We start from the raw sequence: 22,319 nt of genomic DNA, 5'->3' as shown, positions 1-22,319 counted from the left end.
CCTTCAGATTCAAGAGCACAAATATATATGTACTCGGAGAAGGATGAAATACCATGCACAAAATAAAAATATGTCTAAGCAGTAAATCATTTGACTCAGGTTGACAACGGTGCAAGAAAATTATTCATGCATTTAAATGCAAAGCCTGTTATTATTCTTACTGTTTCTAATAGTGAAGAAAATTTTATCACACAAATCAGATCAACAATCCAATACAGGCCACATTGTCACAATCTTGGATCCAAGATCAGAACCTCGCAGTCCATCCCACCAAGCTGCCCACCTTACATTGAAAAATGTTCAACATACACATGCTTTGAAAAATGTTCAATATACACATGCTTTTGGAGGAAATGACTCCACCTCATCATTCAATGTGTTCATATGGACAGGTCTGTAGTCCAGTCGCACCTTCTCGTTCTCCCAGTATCCGCAGACCAAAATAAAAATCAGTTCCATTGGGAAGAGTTGACCTGGACAAGTGGTAATTAAAGCATGTCTTTCAATGGTTTAGCATAAATAAGACTTAATAAACAAGCATCCAGGTCTGAAACTAAACATTTCCACCTGAATAGAATACTAGATTTTAAGTTTCAATATCTTACCAACACAGTTAATATAAACGAATTCTAAGTTTCAATTCAGTTCATTAAATAACTTCAAGCTACTATCCAAAAGTAAAATAAAATAAAATTAAAGAACCAAACTGTGGTTTTGCATTCATAGGATATGAAAAGTTCACATAGGGATAGGGGAAAAATCGTTTCACTGACCATAAGAACCCCTTAAATCTTGGAAAGGCATATTTACTTAACCCCATCAAACAGAACAACTTTAAACCGACTGGGGTAGATAAGAAGCAGAAGTAGACGTACCCAAATGTATGTTTCATCCACTCTTATCATCTCTTTTCTGCAGAATCAAATAATGATAATTTACTTAATAAAATACAAGGACAAGAAAACGAAATGATAAATTGTTGGAGAAACTGAACCAACCGTAAAATCTTCACGGGCATGTGCTTCTCTGTTATCCTTCCAGGCCTCAGCAGAATGCACGGTTATACATACATTGATCAAAAGGTTTTCCAACTCTACAGTCTCCATCAAATCAGAGTTCCTCCAACGAGATGTCAGAGGTCAGATCCAATGAAGATGAACAGTTTGTGGACTAATTTTAAAACCAACTAAAAGATAGCTTGATCTCATATTTATTATCCTTCAACTTAACATCATGAAAGCTGTTCCATGCCTGATCAATTAACTAACAACCTGTACAAGGGCAAAATTTGAAAATAAAAATGGATTTCATTGACATTAAAATATCGCAGAACAGTCTCATTGGTTTTAAGTCTTGAAAAATTCAACACACAACAGCAGAGAATATTTGGAGTTTATATATATATATATATATATATAGTTAGACCCCATGGAGAGTTGAACTTGTGACCCCTTAATTGTGAGTTTTTGGTGATGTAGCAGCTCTCCGATGGATCGACCCAAACCCGCTCCAGAACCCAGACCAAGACCCAGACCCAATTTTGGTTCCAAGTTACTGATTTGGGTTCAAGATTGCTAGGATTTTATTCTATTTGTAATCTTTTATTTTAGGTAGTTCTAGATGAGTAACAAATTCTAGGATTTTATTTTATTTGCAATCTTTTATTTTAGGTAGTTTCTAGATAGGTAACAAGTTTCCAATTTGAGTCCTTCTTTGTTTCTATTTATATTAATCTAGATTTAGGTGATTTTATTTCTGTTTTAGTCTTTGACTTTAAGTAAGAAGCTTTAATTTTAGATTATTATAAATAAAGCATGTAACCCAAGTTATGGGATTAGTTGATTTAATGAAGAATGAATTGATTGGGAAACCCCCCTGCATGGCTGTCTTCTCCCCCCCCCCTTCTTCTTCTTCTTCGAAATCTCTCCTTTCCCCCTCCCTCTCTATTTCTCTCTCTTCTTCTTTCTTCTTCCCCTTCCCATCGATCTGCTACTGCCATCCTCTCTTATCTATTTTCTGTTTCTACTAAACCAATACTGCTACTCTGTTTTGTGGGCAACATAAACAGCCTTGATATTGATCTCCTTTGATTTCTTGGAGGGCCCAGCGGCCCCGCATTATTTGGTATCAGAGCAAATTTCCTGTCAACTTGTTTACTCCAATGGTTGCTTACACCACTCTTTCATCTGAACTGTGGACTCAGTTACTTCGACAAAATGAAGAGACATTGAAGATGGTTAAAGCTTTCCAAGAAGAGCTGGTTGCTAGTAGGATAGAAAGGGAAGAGCACATAGGATAGAAAGGGAAGCACATTCTGTTACCCTCCAGGACATTAACACAAGACTTAATGTCCTAGAGTCACGTATTCAGAAACCCGGCGGACGACAGCAAGGTCACATTACTCATGACATTGTGACGACACCTCGAGAACCTTGCCCCCATCTAAAGACCATTACATCAAGCTTTGTTGTCGATGTTGAAGATGAACTGGATGATCCGATGAAGGATGCTTCTGAAGAACTGATCGATGGCCCGATCTCATTTGCGAAGCCCCACCATCCAATTCCGATCAAAGTCATATCATTTGTTGATGACCATCAGAAGATCGTGACCGTTGATCGCGAGGTGCGTTGGATCTTTACCCCATTGGAGCCATTGATCGAGGATGCTGATCGAGTGGTGTTGATTCTCTCCTTCTATAAAACTCATGGATGAATTTTTCTAAACAACAGGGGAATTGATGTAGCAGCGCTCGGATGGATCGACCTAAACCCGCTCCAGAACCCGGACCAAGACCCAGATCCAATTTGGGTTCCAAGTTACTGATTTGGGTTCAAGAATGTTAGAGTATTCTAGGATTTTATTCTATTTGTATTCTTTTATTTTAGGTAGTTCTAGATAAGTAACAAATTCTAGGATTTTATTTTATTTGCAATCTTTTATTTTAGGTAGTTTCTAGATAGGTAACAAGTTTTCAATTTGAGTCCTTCTTTGTTTCTATTTCTATTAGTCTAGATTTAGGAGATTTTATTTCTGTTTTAGTCTTTGACTTTAAGGAGGAAGCTCTAATTTTAGATTATTATAAATAAAGCATGTAACCCAAGTTATGGGATTAGTTGATTTAATGAAAAATGAATTGATTGGGAAACTCCTCCTGCATGGCCGGCTTCTCCACCCCCTTCTTCTTCTTCTTTGAAATCTCTCCTTTCCCCCTCCCTCTCTATTTCTCTCTTCTTCTTTCTTCTTCCCCTTCCCATCGATCTGCCACGGCCATCTTTCTGTTCTATTTTCCGTTTCTACTAAACCAATACTGCTACTCTGTTTTGTGGGCAACATAAACAGCCTTGATATCGATCTCCTTTGATTTCTTGGAGGGCCCACCAGCCCTACATTAGTTGGTCCTTCCCAACTGAGCTACCTCTAGGGGTCAAGAATATTTGCTGTTATTACATTGATGGAATTGTTTCCTAAATGGCCCACCAAAGCATGCCTTCCTCTATGGCCCTATACCTGCTCCATGGCAGATCGGATGTGTCCCAAATTTTGTGCACGACTAGGGATCAAGGTCTCCTATACATGGACAGTCCAGACCATATATACCATCTATTTAGAGGTTGGAATTGCAAAATCACCTTTCCATGGCACAACTAGGTGGACCATAAGAAGGTATCCTTATAGAAAGGAGACAAAAAAAAAAAGAGTATGGGAGGAATAGTTAGTTGTTAACCTCAAGGGAGGGAAGCAGGGAGAACAATTGCTTAGTTTTTAACTGGTTAATGAAAGTAGAAGAGAAATTTGAACTGGAGTACCGTCTTCTAATGTTTCTTGAGTGCGGAATACAGCAGCATTGTTTTGCATAACTTGTTGCATATTCAGACAAATTTTTGAATTTTGCAATGAACCATTTGAATTTCTCATCTCCCGAGGATCACCTTCCAAGGATTTCTGTTTGTCCCTACAAGGCAACAAGTAGTGGCAAATTAATTTAGAATGCAGATTTCTGAAGGAAATATAAATATAGCTATCCTAATAAAAGGAAATCTTGCCCGCTTTATGTATCTCTGCTACTCTATTTGCGCAAGCTTGGCCAAAAACAACAATGTCAAGTAGAGAATTTGCACCAAGCCGATTGGCACCATGAACAGATGCACATGCTGTCTCACCAGCAGCCATTAGTCCAGGAACTACTGCATCTGTTTGATGTGAACCACCTGAAGGAAAGCTAATGATTTAAGTAAACAGAAATAGACCAGAAGAAAGTATTTTTTGGAGGGAGGGTAGTTTTGGGGACATGTTTGTCTTAAGTAATTATTTTGAACTTGACAAGAGAAAAGGACAGGGGGAGAAAAAAAGAAAAATATTACACAGTATGAACAGAAATCACAAGTTACATATCTTAATATATATATATATGTGTGGTAATTTTTCAATGGCGCATTACTATTTCTAGTATTTTTTTTTCTTTTTTCCACCAAATCTCAAAGATTGAGCTACAGGCGCCTATTTCTAGTATTTAACAAAACTAAAAAGAGCAGACTTATGTTATCATGGAGAAAAAGATGACAAGAACAATGAGCTTGAATCAAGCCATCCTGATTCCTGCTATGCATCTATCATCCAACCAGTGAAAAAAACCATGGCGTCATGACGTTTCCTATGTGAAAGAATATTTGAGTCTATGTTTGACAACGTACCTACACCACGACCTTCACAAATTTCCATGGTCATTAATCTTGACACAACATCTCTTGGAGGCCAGATCTTTAGCAGTAGGAGCATAACATTCCATAAAGCATTCACCTTCACTGTTCCTCAGAATGCCACCTTCACCATGGGATTCTACAAGATGCAAGCAACAGCAGAAGAACATACATTAAAAACAATGTACTACGACAGAGCAGTCAAAAATTAAGACGGATGGAATGATTTACATTGAACAGACAAAACCATAAATCTTGCAAAATGTATGCTTCCATGAAAATTACAAAGTTCAAAAGCAAAAATAAGTAAATAGCAACCTTCAGTAATGAGGCACTCGGCCCCGGAAATACCCGTTGGGTGAAATCGCACAAATTCAAGATCCTGTGGGAAGAATAATCAGAATGGAACAATACAAAGACATAAAATTGAGGAAGTCTTGTGACATCAAGCAACAAACCTAAAGGGGTAATCCAGCACGTGCAACCATAGCATTGCCATCCCCAGTGCATGTATGAGCTGAGGTGGCAGAAAAGTACGCTCTACCATGACCCAGACAAGGATTAAACAGAAGTAAGATAAATGACGTATTGCCTCTGAAAAATTTGATAACTAAGCTTCATAATGATCGATGCCCGGTGCCCCTGTAGCTAATATCGTTGAGGAAGCACAGAATCAATGCAGTGAGTGTCCCATCCTCCATGTTTAATGCAATTACACCTTGACAGGTACCTGAACATTGATACCAGGAATCAGTCAATTCCAGAACAAACACATACAAATATGTAGCTCATCCATCCTGGTGCTAAATGCACTGAAGTATTGGCTATTCTAGGGAATCACAGGAATAAGAAAAGATTGCAATCTGGTTAAACAGACAAAACAGAGAACTGAAAATAGAAAACATAAAAATACTAATTTCCACCGTAGTATTGTGAAGCGTGGAATCCTTGAAATAGGAAAACATATCACTTTAATTCGAAACTCTAATTATAGTCATGCATAATGCTCACATTAGGAAAAAGTACATATGACAGTTAACGACACAGAATTTTTTGGTCTAATAGAGGATATGGAAATGTTACAAAGTTTGCAAGGGGTATGTTTTGTTTAACAAAGTTTTCATCTAAAATTGGGAGAAGAAAATTAACAAGGGTGTGTCAATGAGAAAGAGAAAGACATATTTTCATCAGAAAAAAAGGTTTTCATCGGTAAGTATTGCAACAAAGGGGCAATTCCTATCTCCTCACTTGGTGATTACATTATGCTCAGTTCAATTAATCCAATCCAATAACATGATGTAGGAGTTCTTGTTAAATGTTTTATTCTTATTCACCTCTCATTCTCCTCTTACCTCTATGAGTTGGTATATTTCTGAAAATTATATATTTGTTGTATGTCTTTTGTTTCTTCTTCCTTGTTTTGTACTTGTGTTATTTTTCTCTTCCTTTTTGTTGTGTTATTTTTTGTACTTGTGTTATTTTTCTCTTCCTTCGTGTTGTGTGTAGATGTATAGTTCCCATTACTCATTGGGATTCTACTTATGTATGTGTTGAGAATATTTAGGAGTTGGTTTCCCTCTTTTGTATATGCTTGTCTAGCTCATTTATCCTTGTTTTGTTCTTATTTGGTTCTTTGGACATTACATTGATATGCATCTAGTTTTCTTGTTGTGTTCCTATCCTTTTTTTCGTATTTTTTTATCCTTGTATTGTTGTGCTTGTGTCTTTTCTTTATCCTTTTGTTAATTGGTACTTGTTCTTTTTTAGTACAGCCTTTTTTCTTACTTTTATTCTGTATTCTGTGCATCCATGTTAGTACTTAGTGCCTTATTTTCTTTCCTTCATACTCTTAATAGGGTATTCTTCACAGTTGGTCAACTAATCTAGCTAATCAGTTACCAGGGATTGAATCCTAAGGACATGATGAACTGTATTCTTTCCTTCTTTCCTTCATCCCCTTCCTTCACTTCCTTCTTTTCATCCCTCCTCCTCAATGAGATGTATATCTCGTTATTCTCCTTGTTAATCCCCTCTCTTATTCTCACTACTCCTTCCTCACTCTTCTCCCCTCCTCAACAGAATGGATCTCTCATTGATTTTTTTTTTTGTGTCCTTCTTAGTTCCGTTTTTTGTTCTCTTTTCTTATCCTTGTATCTTTTCTTTATTTTTTAGTCTTTAGTCCTGTTTTTAGCTTCATTCCTTCTTCTTTTTTTCAAGTCTTGGTTTATTGCTTTTATCGAGAATCACTGTTGACCATTCATCTTGCATATCACATTTTTTAGATTTTATCTTTGAGCTTGAATTTATGTATTTTGCTTTTGAGCTTTTGTGAACACTTGTGTTGTTCCGGGTGATTGTTTTCCCCATTGTTAGGTTTAAGTGTGAGCTAAAACATTTGGGTTATTATTGAACCCAGAAAAACAATTGTAAGGGTAATTGTGTCATCATCATAGTGGAAAGTCCTAGTGTAGGTTTATCACTTGGTACTTGGTAGTGGATGTAGGCAAGGTTTCCAAACCACTCTATATCTCATTGTCTCCATCACTGACTGTTTCCCTTCTTCACACCTTTACTTTTGTAGTCCTTACAACCTTGCAATTTATCAATTGTTTTGGGTGGTTGAAGTTCTAATTGTCATTTATATTCCGCCATACCCGATTCACCCCACTCTTGGGTTGCTTACCAATCCAACATATATCCCCATGGAACCAACAATTTTTCACCTTATAAACCCTACAAAAAAGGAAAAGAAACTTCAAAGATTCATTAAGAATCCCCAGGAATTCAAAATACCAAATGAGCCTACAAAAAGAAAACATTCATTGCATAAAGAACCTAGAATATTCAGGAACTTACCACTGCTGTCCATTATAAGATCCAATGCAAAGTACTCCACAAAGAATCAGGTATTATGTTTCATTGCCTGTCCATAAAGAGTGTGCAGCAAAGCATGGCCAGTTCGATCACAACGGTATGCCTGCCCCTATATTGGAAAAGCAGAAGAAGCCCATAATAAGATTAATGTCCAAACAAAACATGCCATCAGCATTGAGATAGCTCATACCTTTTCCAAAGTTCAGGCTTTGACCACCAAATGCACGCTGATATATTTTCCCACCTTCGGTTCGCGAAAATGCTAAACCATAATTCTCAAGCTCTATGACTGCTTTCAGTGCCTCTCTACACATAAACTGTATAACACCCTGATCGTCTGAGAGAACAAATATCACTTGCATACCGAGAACCACTTAAAAGGAAGAATATTAAGTAAAAGCCCATGGGAAAGTCTAGAACTCTTAGTCTCTTACACACACACGGAGAGGACAGGAGAGGGAAAATAACAAAGTCTTTAGCCGGTTAAGAAAACTGTGACCCCTTATTCCCGAATCCATGTGGCATATCTCTCAAGTTAGAGTTCATTATCTTGCCAACACTTAACTGAGGGTAGGAAATGCTGGGAGCAAAAGAACAAGACAGTAAATATGGCAAAAACCCATGAATTTTTTCTTAGTGATGACAGGAGCTTGAGGGAAAAAAATAGATGTCTGAAAAACTGAAGCCTCGTTAAACAAGCCAAGACAAAGGAATATATCAAATTAGTAGATTACCTAACCAATCACTTTCTTTGACTGAATCATACATGTGCCACCTCCAATCGTCTTCACTCACGTTCCCTAGTGCAGCGTTAATACAACCCTAGATTGATCCAACACCACAAAAAAATTACCTACAAATCATGGTAACTGACAGAAAATAGTCTCTAAAGCCTGGTCATTGGACCAATTTTGCAAAAAGGTAGCCAGATAAACCAAAAGCTCAGAAAACCAGTTGTGGGTTCATCAGCATAGTTAAAATGGAAGTTGTACATTGAACAAAATAAAAAATAAATAAAACAAATATTCATTTTTTTTGGAGAGGGGGTGAATAAATAATACATTAACCAAAAGAGATGAAAAAAAGAATACTTCAGCTCCCACAAGGGGGGAGAGAAAAGCAAAAGGATCACCCCTCAAGGAAGGAGGGGGTCCAAATCAAGGAGGGGGAGATCCCCCGAGACAAAATAATATGACTATTCCTAGAAGAGGCAATACAAGTGGATTAAACACCCGAGATCTTGGCTTTGACATCAAAGGAAATGGAATTTCAAATTTGTCTAAGAGGACAAGATTTAGAAGTCCATTCCTTAGGTTACGCTCCATCCAAATCTGGTTGATGGTGGCACAGAAAGCAAGCTTGCCCACAGTGTCATAGGCAGAAGAACCGACAAATGTCATATCAATCCACATCCATTCCCTCTGAAAAGGGAAATCCTTCTACTCTTGGGCCAACATTTTGCTAGGACCCCTTTCCAAATAGAAGCAGAAAAGGGGAAGCATATGGTTGGTTTCGTCCGGTTCAGACCCACAAAGAACACACAAGGGGGAGACCGGATTTTGATGGTGGATGACAAAAAACTGCATTGGAAGGCAGTTGGATAGGGCTCGTCAGATAGTGAATCTATGGCGATGGATGTTATACTTGAACCATACAATCTTGAGAGAGAGAGAGAGAGAGAGCCTATGGTTTTAACAAAATCCCAGGCCACTTTAGAGTTAAAAATACCTGAAAAGCTGGGTGACCAAGGGTAGTGTCTCATCGAAGATGCTGAGAAACAACCAAGGGAGGCAAAGAGTTTCACAAGACAGTTAGTTGGGCGGAATTCATAGCTGGGGTGAGTCCAAGATCCATGGGTTATGATATCCACAACCAACGAAATGCTTGGAGAGCCAGCATTATAAATGGCTCTAGCACTAACAGAATGAAGGAGAATTCCCATAGGATGCCAATGATCGAGCCAGAGAGATATAGAGGTACCATCAGCAATCTATGTGAAGATGGCCCCAATAACAATTTTCAATGGACAAATCTGATTACCTCAACCAATCTTAAGCATCCCATATAGTTAACAAATTATATGGAATGCATGCACAAATATTAACAAATACCATAATTTACCAAAGTTAATGATAATACAGACATTTTAATTTTATACCCCAAATGTGAACTTTCTAATTTATCAACAGAGCAAGAAAAGAAGGCTCATATTAGGCATACTTCAAATCATAAATCTTTACTTGGTTCTTAACATTCAAGATCATCAAAAGCATAGTTATCAAGGTGTTGCCCACCTGATTAGCAAGGCTTGAGGAGTTGCAGTTGTCCTCTATTATGAGGGTGAATCAGTGGAAGAAAGGAAGGAGAAACAAAGGAGAAAGAGAGAGAGAAGAAGTATGAAGAAGACAAGGAAGAGTCAAGGTTTTGAGAGAATGTGTTGGAGAGAGTAATCATTCCCTCTCTCCTCTTTACATTACTTGTTATGCATGTAAATGTACATAAATGCACTTACAAATAAGTGTTTACTCTCATTAGACCTATACATTCAATTCCCATCATACTCTTACAAGAAGTAATCTAACATTCCCCCCTCAGGCTGGGGAATAGGTGCCATTTTATCATACATGTCCATCTTGTTCAAGGGGGTATGAAACATTGGGGAATTGATTCCTTTGGTCAAAACATCAGCCGACTAATCCCTTTTCCTTACAAAGGGTGTACATATGCCATATAAAGCCAATTTTCTCCTTTATGAAATGACAATCAACCTCGATGTGTTTTGTATGATCATGTTGTACTGGATTGTGGGCTATGTTGGTTGTGGCTGCATCGAAGCATCAAAAAATATGATTAACGATCAGTTACCTCAAACCCTCGTATAGATTTGGATCTGACATTCATGTGGGAAGCCATTAGAGGGGGAGGTTCCAAACGGTGGCAATGGGGAGCTGTGTAGCTTCTGGGTTGTGCCACAAATGTACAAGAAGAACAGTGAGAGAGAGAGAGAGAGAGAGAGAGATGTATATTCTGCAAAGTCCCTCCAAAATCGATGGGACTTTCCAAAGAGATAGGGTGGGAGAATTAAAATGCCACATCAGCTAATAGTGGTTACAGAAACAATAGAATTTGTCATAGTAATTTACTGCCCCAAGGCAACCAAACAATCTCCATTCTTGGGATTTCAAAGAAACCATTCCTTTTTGCCCACCCCTTTTTGCCCACCCTGTTTTATTCCATCAAACAAACGGAGCCTAAAGGACAGCACCAAGCTTTACTGGCCTTACCCATTTCCGTAGGTTAAGGGTAAGCAAGAACAACCCTCCCCCGCCCTAATTAACTCAAATACTTGGGATGGATAATGAAGTTTGAAGGTCATGGTCAATATAGAAACTCAGACACCCCCACAGGCCACAACCCACACCTTTGTCCCACAAGGGAAGAAAAGTCTGGACATGATAACTTTTCATCCATGACGGACTCTGAAGCTGAAGGGAACATGACTTTGCATTAATTTACAAGGAGACATCAGATAGCCACCAATGGGAAAAAAGGTTTGGTCATAATAATTGGATAAGCGACACAAGTCACTGAGGGGTTCAAAATTATTGGTGAGCGATTATAGCAAGGTAAGAATTAAAGTATTCCAATCAGTTTGACAAAGTAGTGGTGGCGGTTCAATTCGGCCCAATCAAATATATGAAAAGGCTAGCCTGAGCCTGAGGGGGCACCAAGCTTAGTAGCATACAGTTGGTCCGGCCTGTACCTGCAGATGATGATTAGTAATTGTCATCAAGACAAGACGAGTATCACACAGGGTGGTCTCCCCTGCTTACTGTGCTCCCTAATGATGAATTCGATACTAGTTTGACCTAATTCTGACTTGTTGATCTTGATTTATTTCTAATTCCAGTTTTGCCCTGTTCCTAATTCTAGCTACTGTTTTATGCTTAATTGATATACTCATTTCAGATTCTGTTTAATCACTGCTGCCTAACATATTTCAGTTTAGATCGATTATTCTAATTCTGTTATTTGTTCACTGATTTATTACCAAAATTCCCTTCTCCTAGATCTGCTAGGTCAATATATTCTGATCTAACAATCGACTCAAATTCTAGTTTTCAACAACTATTCTATCTCTCAAATACTGAATTCAACTTGAGCTTTAGACCCATCCCACCATCTGATTTGTTTCAAATTTTTTTACTCCTTTATTCTGAACTTATTCTTTGAAAAATATCTTGTATTTTGGTACTGTTTTGATTTTTCAATTTACAATACTAGAGCATGGCAAAGAATAGTTCAAGACTTCTAAATCCACCTGATCCAATGGCTAGGGTGTTGGAGATGTTCCAACAATTATTTGACAGGATGAATGAAAGTCAAAGGAGCATCAAACAGAAGTTGTTAGCAATGAAGAATCAAATTACTACACCTATACATGAAAGTCACATTCCACCTGAAGATGAGGTAGGGTATCTGGCACATTCCAGAGCCAAATACCTACAAACGGAGACTCACAGGAAGAGGCCCACAAAGAGTTCTCAAACAAGGTAGAATGTTTTAATCAGGTTCTCTAGCTCCACCAGATTCTCAAAGATATCCCAACTAAGTTTTATGACCAACTAAAGTATTGCTTCTTTAGCATATATAGGTTCAAAACCCATTATGTTATTGCTTCTTCTTCATATCATATGATAATCTTGGTGCAACCGACAGTCTTTAGTTCATCAAGCCAACTAATAAAATAGTCACTATAGGTTAAACATATAATGCAATTAAGTCTTCTCTATAGTTAACTACAATAGCTATATTTTCTACCTTGCCTTTGCGTATGGATTATAAATCCTTTTTGTAAGTATAGGTTAAACCACACCTGCAATTGTGGTGCTCCAGACAGTGGCAACTTAAGGCTCTATTCCACGCCAGCATGTTTATGAAAATCTCATATATTTTTTAGGCATAAATGACATGAGCAACTCCACATCATTATACAGACTTTCAGTTTAACATCTAAATCTAGTGCCCTAACATTTACATTAATTGTGGTGCTCCATACAGTGGTAATGCAACAGTATGTGACCTGGTAGGGAAAAGTTTAGTAATGCAAGCCGTATTGAAACCATGCTCAGAGAGCCCAATGGCCACTCTCAGCCCTGCTCCCCAGCTCCCACCACAACGGCATCAAATGTGTGATCTACGATGGTATAAGAAGATCGACCCCCAGTCTGTCACCCAAAAAAAAAAAAAAAAGAAAGAGGCAGAGTGGAGCAAGAAATTAGAACCGAATGTCTCAAAGTCCAAATAATGAATAAAAAGCCTTCTCTAATTTATCAACTATCGACTGCATTGATTTGGAAATCGAGAAAGTAATTACAATTAAAAAGTAGGGTGCACAGAAAACTTAAGAATCTAACTCAAAGCAGACAAAGCTACAAAAGTAAAGGAAACGAAAAATACACTAGCGATCAAAATATAAGAATTTTCAGTTTCTGTTAAAATGGGAAAAAAAAATGAAGCAGTAGATCAAACCTAGCTTCCGTTGCAGCCTTGCAACACATGGATTCTCAGAAAAAAATATTAAAGAGAAGGAACAGAGAGAGATGTTACCGATTCAGTGGAAAGAAATCTTGAAATAAGTTGTTTAAGAGGTTCGCTGGCGATCGATTTCTTCGAAGACGAAGAAGATAATCGAAGGCTACACAGCGCCACATTTTCTCACTGCTCCCTCTTCTTACCGGGGAGAATGGAAATGGCGAACGACGCGAGCGAGGAGACAATAACTGAGATGGTGGAGGTTGTCGTGGTCACCTCCAAGTGCCTAGTCCCCAAGGAATAAATGGAATACTAGAGCATGGAAGGTAGGTAACGTTAACAGAATGAGACCACGAGCGCTCTCTCCTGCTCTTAGGCTGTGTTTGCTACTCAAGGAAGAAATGAAAAGAAAAAATAGTCTCGAAAAGAGAAGGAAAGAAAATAATAGGAAAAAAAAAATGAAGAATATATGTATATTGGTTACCACTGGAAGCATAAAAAACAAAAATTGTATTTTCTTGTGTGTTTTTGTGTTTTTTATTTTTATTTTATTTTTATTATTATTATTTTTTTTTTTTTTATAGTAAAAAGAAAAATTTATCATTCTCAAGGTGAATTTTGAAATACAAAAAAAAATATCTTCTCTTGATTAAAGACATGTCAAGCAAAAAGAGAATTTCTTAAATTAAGAAACTTTTTTTTTTCTTCTCTTGACTACCAAACGCAGCCTTATGAATTATGAGATACAAACATCCGAACTTTATTGGATAATTACTAAAGTGGCACTCTTTCTAGCACTTTTTTTTTTTTTTTTTTTTGGTAAATTAATTCTGGCATTCACGTCCATAGTTCCATAAATAAGCGGTATTTACCAAAAATAAATAAAGTGGGAGGTCCCGTGTGCAGTTTCAGGGCTTTGGATGGGGAGGGGTGTTAAAAAGACTATATACATGTAAATAGGGGGAGCGTATTTAGGATATTTTAAGTGGGTAGTGGCGTAGTGCTATAGTAAACTCTAACCTAGGGGGAAATGTTGGATACGCTGCGCCATTGGGTTTTCATCAAGAGAGAAGGGGTGTCCACGTGTAATTTCAGATTATAGCTAGCATTGTGGGAAACTTAAACCCATGATGGAATTAAAAAAAAAAAAAAAAAAGGAAAGGGTTCCTTAATTGCCACTCAGATGAACGTCCTATATCATATACCAATGATATAAATCCACATAAGACCAATATGGTCAAGAAACTACGGTAGCAGCGCTTAACCGTTCGCAACCTATAAAGAAAAAAAAACAAAGAAAATGATGACATTTTTGTCTCTCTATCTCGATCTTTGTCTCCAATGGGCTTTCTTCATTGAGGAGACGGTTGAGCTCTTCTTTCAACTTTGATCTGTTTCAAGGTTCTTCTTCTGAGAGCAGCCTCAAGTGTTCTAATTGGTCCATAGTTTCTTTTTTATCTGGGTTACTCTTCCTTATAAATTATTACAAAAATTGGTATCCTACTATTTGATCTATGAAGCTGTTATTGTAAACCAAATACCAAATTCTCTGTCTAATGCTCTTCCTTGAGGCCCGGTGATGGGCTTACGGTGAACCGTCTGAGCACAATTTTGGGCCTTTAATATTTAGAAACAGGCCTGGGAGATACCCATGAAACACAACCAATTGAGAAGCCCTGGCCCAGTATCCACCTATGGTTAACACAGGAGATGTCTATGGGAAGCCTTGAAGTAGAGCTTTAGATTTCATGCACTATTTTTCGTGAACTCTCATGACTCATGCCAAATTAATTTCCAAAGGAGAATTAAGGGTGAGGTTGTTGGGTGATGCTCTATCAATTCAAGGCCCATAAAGAAGTCTCTTTAGCCTATTAAAACATGAAATTTTTGGCCAGAAAGCCAAAGAAAGCTAACATTTTTTTTTTTTTGGGGGAAGAAAATAAAGCTAACAAATTTTGAGGTCATAGACAATTGGGAAAAAAATTCTACAAAATAAAAAAAGACAATTAGGACACAAGAAACATTTGAGAAAAACATCGCTGCACAGCAACATCCTGTTGTGCCCGTTGGTAGGGGGCAGTGAAATGACCACCCCATCTCTCTCTTTGGATGTCCATACATGTACTCCCATTGGCCCCACACTGATGAGGGGTCACACAAATATCTCATAGTAATGTGTGATAAAAGAGAAAGAAAGAGATATTGATCTTATGGATATTCTATATCACTAATCTTTGTATATTTGCATGAGTTTGCCATCAGGTAAGGGTGTTAAACAGTTTATAAATAGTCACATGCACGGTCTGATTTGTTCAGTTTACAGTAAACTAGATGGAGATATTAACAAATCATTATTTAATAAACAGTTTCAAATAGCGAAATCGAAACCACTTACACCGTTTTAAACATCATCAATGTGCTTCCAATGTTGCAAAGAGAAGTAATTTCGATTTATTTATTGACACCATTACATATTGCTAATTGTTTATTCTTATTAACAGGAAATTATTATTTATTTTATTTTTTATTTTTTTTACCATTGCAGGTTGATAATTGTTTATTCTTACCATTAAAGGTTATTAATCGTTAATTTTTAACATTATATGTCATTTATTACATATCTGAAAGATGAAGTCATTTATTTAATTCGATTTAATGATTACATTTTTTAAACAGTTTGTTTTGATTTCGGGTTTGGTTTGGTTTAGTTTTAATAGCCATACCGCCAGGTGCTTAACCTTTATGCACTTCAGCGGTATGTGTGCATCTTTTTCTGACCATCCATAAGGCACTATTTTTTTTCTGTTTTTAATGAGAAAACTCTAAGAATATGAAATAAAAAAAAAAAAGGCTGCTTACTTGAGAACATGATCTACTAAACTGTGTACCCAATTTCGTTCCCTTACTAGACCTTACCCAAACCAACATTCAGCATCAAAGACCATACTGAAATTCACATCAAACTTGAGAAATATCTAAACTCACCTAGACCCTAAATCATGTCTTATATGAACTCATCAATAGAAAAAAATCATGTCTTATATGAACTCTTCTTACACTTGAAACCCCACCAAACTCTCTCGCTAAAATAATAATAAAAAATAATTTAAAAAAAAAAAAGGGGGGAAATCTCAGTTTTGCAAAGCTTTGCAATAGGTCTCACAAAACAAGGTCATATTTTCCTGCCATGTTGTTATAATTTATCATCGGATCCTCCCCCTGTTGGGGTTCCACACGAAAGACGATGGAACTTATAAATCCACATCAGAGTTAAGTAGCCCAATGTGAAGACATAGATACTTGAACATCATTTCTTAATGGCTAACTCTTTGAGGAGCTATTCTACCTAAGTCCCTAATAAGTAATATAAAAGCCAAGATTAAGATTCTGGCAAAACCAAGAAGTGACAATCTAATGTGCTTTCTGAGCATTGGTCCAATGTTAAAATGACCTGGATATCCATGAACATTGTTCATAGTGTGTGAGAGAAAAGAATCTAGCTAGGTTGATTCCAAGTCAACTTGCCCTTTAACTTTAGGCTATGTTTGGTTGCAAGGAAAGTGAAAATTTTCTTACTTAAAAAAGAAATATATGTAATTTTTACCCATGTGATTTTAATATTAACTTCAAATTATTCTATATTTGATTATAAAATTTTACTTTACTTTGCATCCAAAACCCTTTGCTATAATATGTAAAATAAAAATTACATGTAAAATATATCATTATTAAATATGGTTAAAAAAATTAAATAGTCTATAAAATCATATGGGGTAATGATTATAAACATCTTTTTTTAAAGTATGAAAATTTTTCTTTTTTTCCCTTTAAATTCCCATTAAAACCAAATTGAGCCTTAGAGAAATCCCCAAGACCCAAACAGACAAGAAGACAAAAGAAGGCCTTAATTTTTCTGAGGTTTACTTAGTTCTGTTCAATCTTTGAATGCTGAAATCGATACTAAATATATAGATAGTAAAAGTTTTTTCCCCTATCAAAAATAGAAAATTATTACAGCTAAAATAGGGAAAGATGAAAACATTATCACACAAAACAGATAAGTTAGGGCCCCAAGGCCAAACGCGACCTAGAAAAAGGACAAACGAAAATAAAAAAGTTACAAGGTTACAACAAAGGGGACGTGGTCCTCTGAATCTTTGTAGTTAACGCTACAAATCCTCTTGTTTTGGGGGTTTCTCTTCTCTTCTCTACGTTCCATGTGAGGCGAAATTCGCAAATCTTCGACAAGCCTGAAACAATGGCAATTTGGGCTTTTTTCTCTTGTCTCTCTACAAGCCAAGAGATGTCGGTATGGAATATTCGCCACTTCGCCAATCATTTAACTGTTTTTTTAATCTTTTGATTGATATCCAGTACATGAGAGGCTAAGAATAAGAACTGAGCTTTCATTGAGTATGGTTATACTTGTATGAGGTCATGGTTGTTGTGGTGGTGTTGGTGGTTGTGGAGGTGGTGGACCTTAATTGGTAGGCCTTTGGGGAAGTCGACGAATGGGAAGGCGAGAGGATGATCAGGTTCTGCTGATTCCCAATGGAAATTGAGAACTAAGTGGTGAATGAACACCGCCATCTCAAGCTTGGCTAGTTCTGAGCCGGCGCAAAGTCTTGGTCCACCCCCAAACGGCATGAAGAGATTGCTCGTAGTCAAGCTCGGACTAGTGGATGCTGCACCTCCCCTATCACGAGTGGTCTGCAATTCCTCACCCACAATACCAAAAATAGAAATAAATAAGGTTAAGAGTGAGAGATGATATTCAATAAGGGAAAAAATTTAGCTACAATCCCTACTACAGCCAAAGAAATGGAATAATTCACTTCTCTCGAGAAATCAGATACATCAACAACTAACCTGCTTGTCTCCCTGCTAGAGGAAATGAAACTAATGTATTTCCCACTATTCATCCTATAAAGAAGAACAAATAAATCTCCTCCCACCATGGTTTGAAATATCAGTTTCAGATCAACCAATTCATATCCATATCCAACCGATACTATAGGGATGTCAATTCCAAGCCCGCACCGGTAGGTCCAATTGAACCCAATATGTTTATGGTCCGACCTTGACCGGACCTAATAGGTAGTACACGGTGCAAAGGATAAGCCCGATGGGCCTCTCAAGTGGCCCAGCCCGTTTACAAGCCCAACACAGACCGACCTTTTATATAGGCATTTTGATTTTTTTGGTATAGAATAGGTATATATTGATATTTTTATCAATTAATGACTGTAATTAAGTGTAATATCTTTTCAAAATTGTTGATAATTTAACCAAATAAATTAAAGTATCTTAAATCTAAGAAAATGAAAGACCGTGTAAAGCCCGTTCAAGGCTTTATTGGTACATTACCCTATTTAAGGCCCGATTATAGCCCAATTAATCCGATTAAAGCTTGGAACTCAATCGAGATCGATACGAAACTGACCAAGACCGACTCATTTCTTAAATAGGTAGGTCATGGTCCAAGGACATAGGCCAGTCAGGCCTGACCAAGACCGGCTCGAGCCGACCAATTGACACCCCACGATACTATATCCAATATCCGATACCGATTATTAAATCTATGCCTCACTAAGCATATTATTTTATCTGTATTGATTTCACTTATATCATTGATGCACGTGCATGCCATATCCCAATGAGCTTTAATCATTTCCACCCGAAGGAAATCCTTCTTTTGAAAATAATATAAATTTTAAGGACATGTTTGTGAATAATGGCTGATGGGACCTAAGTCCGTACATTACATATAACAAAAGAGTCATTAAATAGATTAAGACAATAAATCTACCCAAAGGCCCCAAACGGGCCCATACCCTCCTGATAGGGGTGTCCATTCCTAAACCGAACCGGTAAAACCGGCCGGACCGAACCGATAACAACCCAGACCGAATCGAACCGAAGCCTTATTGGTTCGGTTCGGTTTCAAGTATTGTAACCCCAAAACCAAACCGAACCGCACCGAAAACCGGATGAACCCGAAACCAAACCGAAACCGGCTCAAAACCCGGACCGAAACCGAAACCAAACCGGTAAGAAACCGAAACACTCCAAAATTCATTAAAAAAATTAAAATTTGAATAGTTTTGTATACATTTGTATGGAAAATCGAATTCAAACTAGACCAAAAATCAAAACCAACCCGGTTACAAATCGATTTAAGAAATCGAAGTTCAACAATTCATCATTTGGTTGTTTCCTAATGGCTTCATACCGGTTTAAAAAACCGATCCAAACCGAAATGAACCTAATAAATCCAAACCGGTACCAACCCGAACCCAAACCGCACCGAAACCGACACCGGACCGAAACCGATAAATCCTTATTGGGTCGGTTTCGGTCACTTCCAAACTCACACCGAAATCGGTGGAACCGGACCGAAACCGCACCGACCCGGACCGTTGACACCCCTACCTCCTGATAAGAGCAACTGGGGAAGATCTCATCCATTTTATGGTTCTGATGTGTCTAATCAGTCAAACAATTGAATGGTCTAGATGGAATGAAATGGTGGATTTTGCTTGGTGGGGGCCACTTTCGAATATAGAAGATTGGGGAAAAAAAACTCCAAAAGCGTTAAAAAAAGCAACTTTAAGTAAACAAGTGGACCGTGGACATGAACTGACCTGCCATCTCCATGGATTGAAGCGTTGAGGCTGGTCATAGATCGAAGGATCCAGATGAACTGCAGCAAACACCGGAAGAACTTTCCACCCTCTTGGAATGTCATACCCTTTTTAAGACAAAAACAAAGTACGGAAAATTAATTTTCCCATTGGAAAATCGTCAAATTCCCACTCTAATTATCCTCTTAACTCCTACCTTTGTATCTAACATCTTTGAGAGCTTTCCTGTGAACGAATCTAACCACGTTACCCAGCCTTAGTGTCTCATTGATAACCTGTATTTAAAACTATTTAGTCTTAATTAGAGAGACAGACAGACAGACAGAGAGAGAGAGAGAGAGAGAGAGAGAGAGAGAGAGGAGTTAAGCTTACACATTGTGTAAACTCCATTTGTCTGTAATCGTCCCAATTCAATCCAAACTCTCCAGATTGTTGCTTAGCTCTGCTGATCTCATCGTGTTCTTCCTGAAAATTAATTAAGAATTAACCAGAGAAAGATTTCCAATAGAGAACATTTCAATCATAAGAAGTGTCAGAGAATTATTTTATCTCTTACCCTTAACTGTTCAACTGCTTTGGGACAGCCTTGCAGGAAGTAAATAGCTAAAGAAATCGCAACCGAAGAAGTTTCATGACCAGCAAAAAGCAAGCTTAGTATGAGATCAAGAATCTGTTCTGTAGAAAGGTTTGAATTCTTCAATACCCAACCAAGAAGATCATCTTCAACTCTCTCGCATTCATCATCAATCTTCCGGATCCTCTCCTCCATTTTACCTTCGATTACTTTAAGAATCGTCGTTCTCGACTATTTAATCCACCAAAAAAAATTAATTAGAATCATGAAAATTGATGAATTTAAGAATTTAAAATTCAAATCATGACTAATTAAGAAAAAAAATAAAGTAATTACTGTACCTGTAAAGCCTTCCAATAAGCCGTACCAGGAAAATTCAAAGGTGCGGATACGACCCCTTTCATGAAAGTAATGTACTCTCGCTTCAACTGTTCTGTTTCTGGCTTCCCTGGATCCATACTCATGATGTGTTTCGCCATTAAATTGAAAGTAAACTGCAAATTAACCAATTTCCTTACCAGTTAACATTCAAATTCCTTAACTTTAGTCTAATTCTTCAAATCAGAATAGAAACCTAAACCTAAACCTGCCTTCTTTGCTTCATCCTGAGCAGAGAAAAACAAATTCTCCTTCCAAGATCGTAGAACCAGCAAAGTATGTCTCTCCACTTCAGGTAACAGATGAGTTCGAAGCCTAAAATTGCTCATGAAATTGAGAGAAATCATTCTCATATCCCTATGCATATCTCCAACCAGAACCAACATCGACCATTTCCCAAGTATCCCTCCAATGCTTCTTGGATAACTACATTCGAACAATCTTCCTTCGTTCTGCAATATATATCGATTAAGCCCTTCGTCTGCCGATACTATTGTAGGTTCACCGAATAGATTCGATTTGTATATCTTCCCAAACCTGCAATTTCATAAAAAAACAACCAGTAATATTTCGCCACATATGCAACAAATTTAACACCGTAAGATGAGAATCAAACTAAAGAGAAAGACCTTTGCACATGTCTCTCTTAATTAACTTTGGCGCAAAATACAAAGAGGTTTTCTTAGATCTCAGATCTGACTGAAGTCGTAAAAGGCATGTTTCGCATTGAAGACACCACCGGAATGTCGGAGGTCGGAGGTCCCCGCCGGTGGTTAGCATTCCGGTGGAGTCAGAAAAAGAGGAGAAACAGGGGAGAGGAGTTAGAGAGAAATAAGTACCTTGATATGTGTTGCTCCATGAATTCTCCAGTGGATGTAGCAGAGTGAGACTTCAAATAACCGATTGTTTCGCCTAGAAGTGGCCATCCCATATTTCCCGGTGGAAGATTACATCTTCTTCTCCTCTTCGTTCTGATATAATTCCATGTGATGATTAGAGCTACAATTGCTGTGGGAAGCAAGAGAAGTAGCTCTGTTACAGTCATGGAAAAGCAATACAAGTCTCTCTCTCTCTCTCTCTCTCTCTCTCTCTCTCTCGCTTCGAATTCGAGGAGTTGAACGTACAGAGAAGAAGATGAAGAAAGGAGGGAGTATGCTGAGATGCTTTTAAAGTTCAGTCACTCTGTGTTTTAAAATTACGAAAGTAGCCCTGGGCTACTTTTATGTGGAAGAACCATCGTCATTAAGCAATTTAGGATGACAATATACTAATCAGGTCCGGAGACCACTCCTGTACCTGCAGCTACTACCACTGGATCCTATTATGTTATGATACTTTCATTACAATTGTACTGTGTATGTATCAGAGTAGAAATTCGTGGAGACCGTCTGGCTCCTTGAAGCATGTATCCTGCCGTGGCTACAACAAATGTCACATGTTTTGTGATACACTTCCGCTACACAGGATCACATAATTGGGCCCAAGAACCAAGACGAGGACTCGTGAGCTTGTGGACGTGATTAAGATGGAAATTAAAAGGGTCCAGCAAAAATTATCAACATTGGAACTAAGTTGATTTGATCAGAGTATCAGACCAGGTTGTTGACTGCGCCA

The 22,319-nt window shown here is 37.7% G+C and overlaps 1 protein-coding gene and 1 long non-coding RNA gene across 2 annotated transcripts; both read right to left on the bottom strand.

Moving 5' to 3' along the window:
* Positions 1–120: 120 nt before the first annotated feature.
* On the bottom strand, positions 121–13,465 carry LOC122084317. The gene is made up of 13 exons (XR_006141871.1): positions 13,107–13,465; positions 12,658–12,802; positions 8,309–8,396; positions 7,765–7,891; positions 7,557–7,683; positions 5,159–5,430; positions 5,019–5,082; positions 4,695–4,839; positions 4,122–4,211; positions 3,810–3,955; positions 999–1,271; positions 876–912; positions 121–473 (listed from the first exon to the last, which is right to left on the bottom strand). It is a non-coding gene; the product is annotated as an uncharacterized LOC122084317 (long non-coding RNA).
* Positions 13,466–17,153: 3,688 nt separating this feature from the next.
* LOC122083658 (cytochrome P450 90B1-like) lies at positions 17,154–21,844 on the bottom strand. Its single transcript, XM_042651527.1, has 8 exons — positions 21,545–21,844; positions 20,918–21,242; positions 20,669–20,821; positions 20,310–20,558; positions 20,126–20,218; positions 19,950–20,028; positions 19,754–19,860; positions 17,154–17,819 (listed from the first exon to the last, which is right to left on the bottom strand). Exons 1-8 carry the CDS (start codon positions 21,748–21,750, stop codon positions 17,529–17,531), a joined length of 1,503 nt encoding a protein of 500 aa, XP_042507461.1. The 5' UTR covers positions 21,751–21,844; the 3' UTR covers positions 17,154–17,528.
* Between the last annotated feature and the right edge of the window lie 475 nt (positions 21,845–22,319).

This window comes from Macadamia integrifolia, chromosome 7 (genome assembly GCF_013358625.1).
Source record: "Macadamia integrifolia cultivar HAES 741 chromosome 7, SCU_Mint_v3, whole genome shotgun sequence".
In the NCBI taxonomy this organism is placed as follows: Eukaryota; Viridiplantae; Streptophyta; class Magnoliopsida; order Proteales; family Proteaceae; genus Macadamia; species Macadamia integrifolia.
The sequence above is the reverse complement of the archived record's forward strand: the minus strand, read 5'-3'. Positions and strand labels throughout refer to the sequence as shown.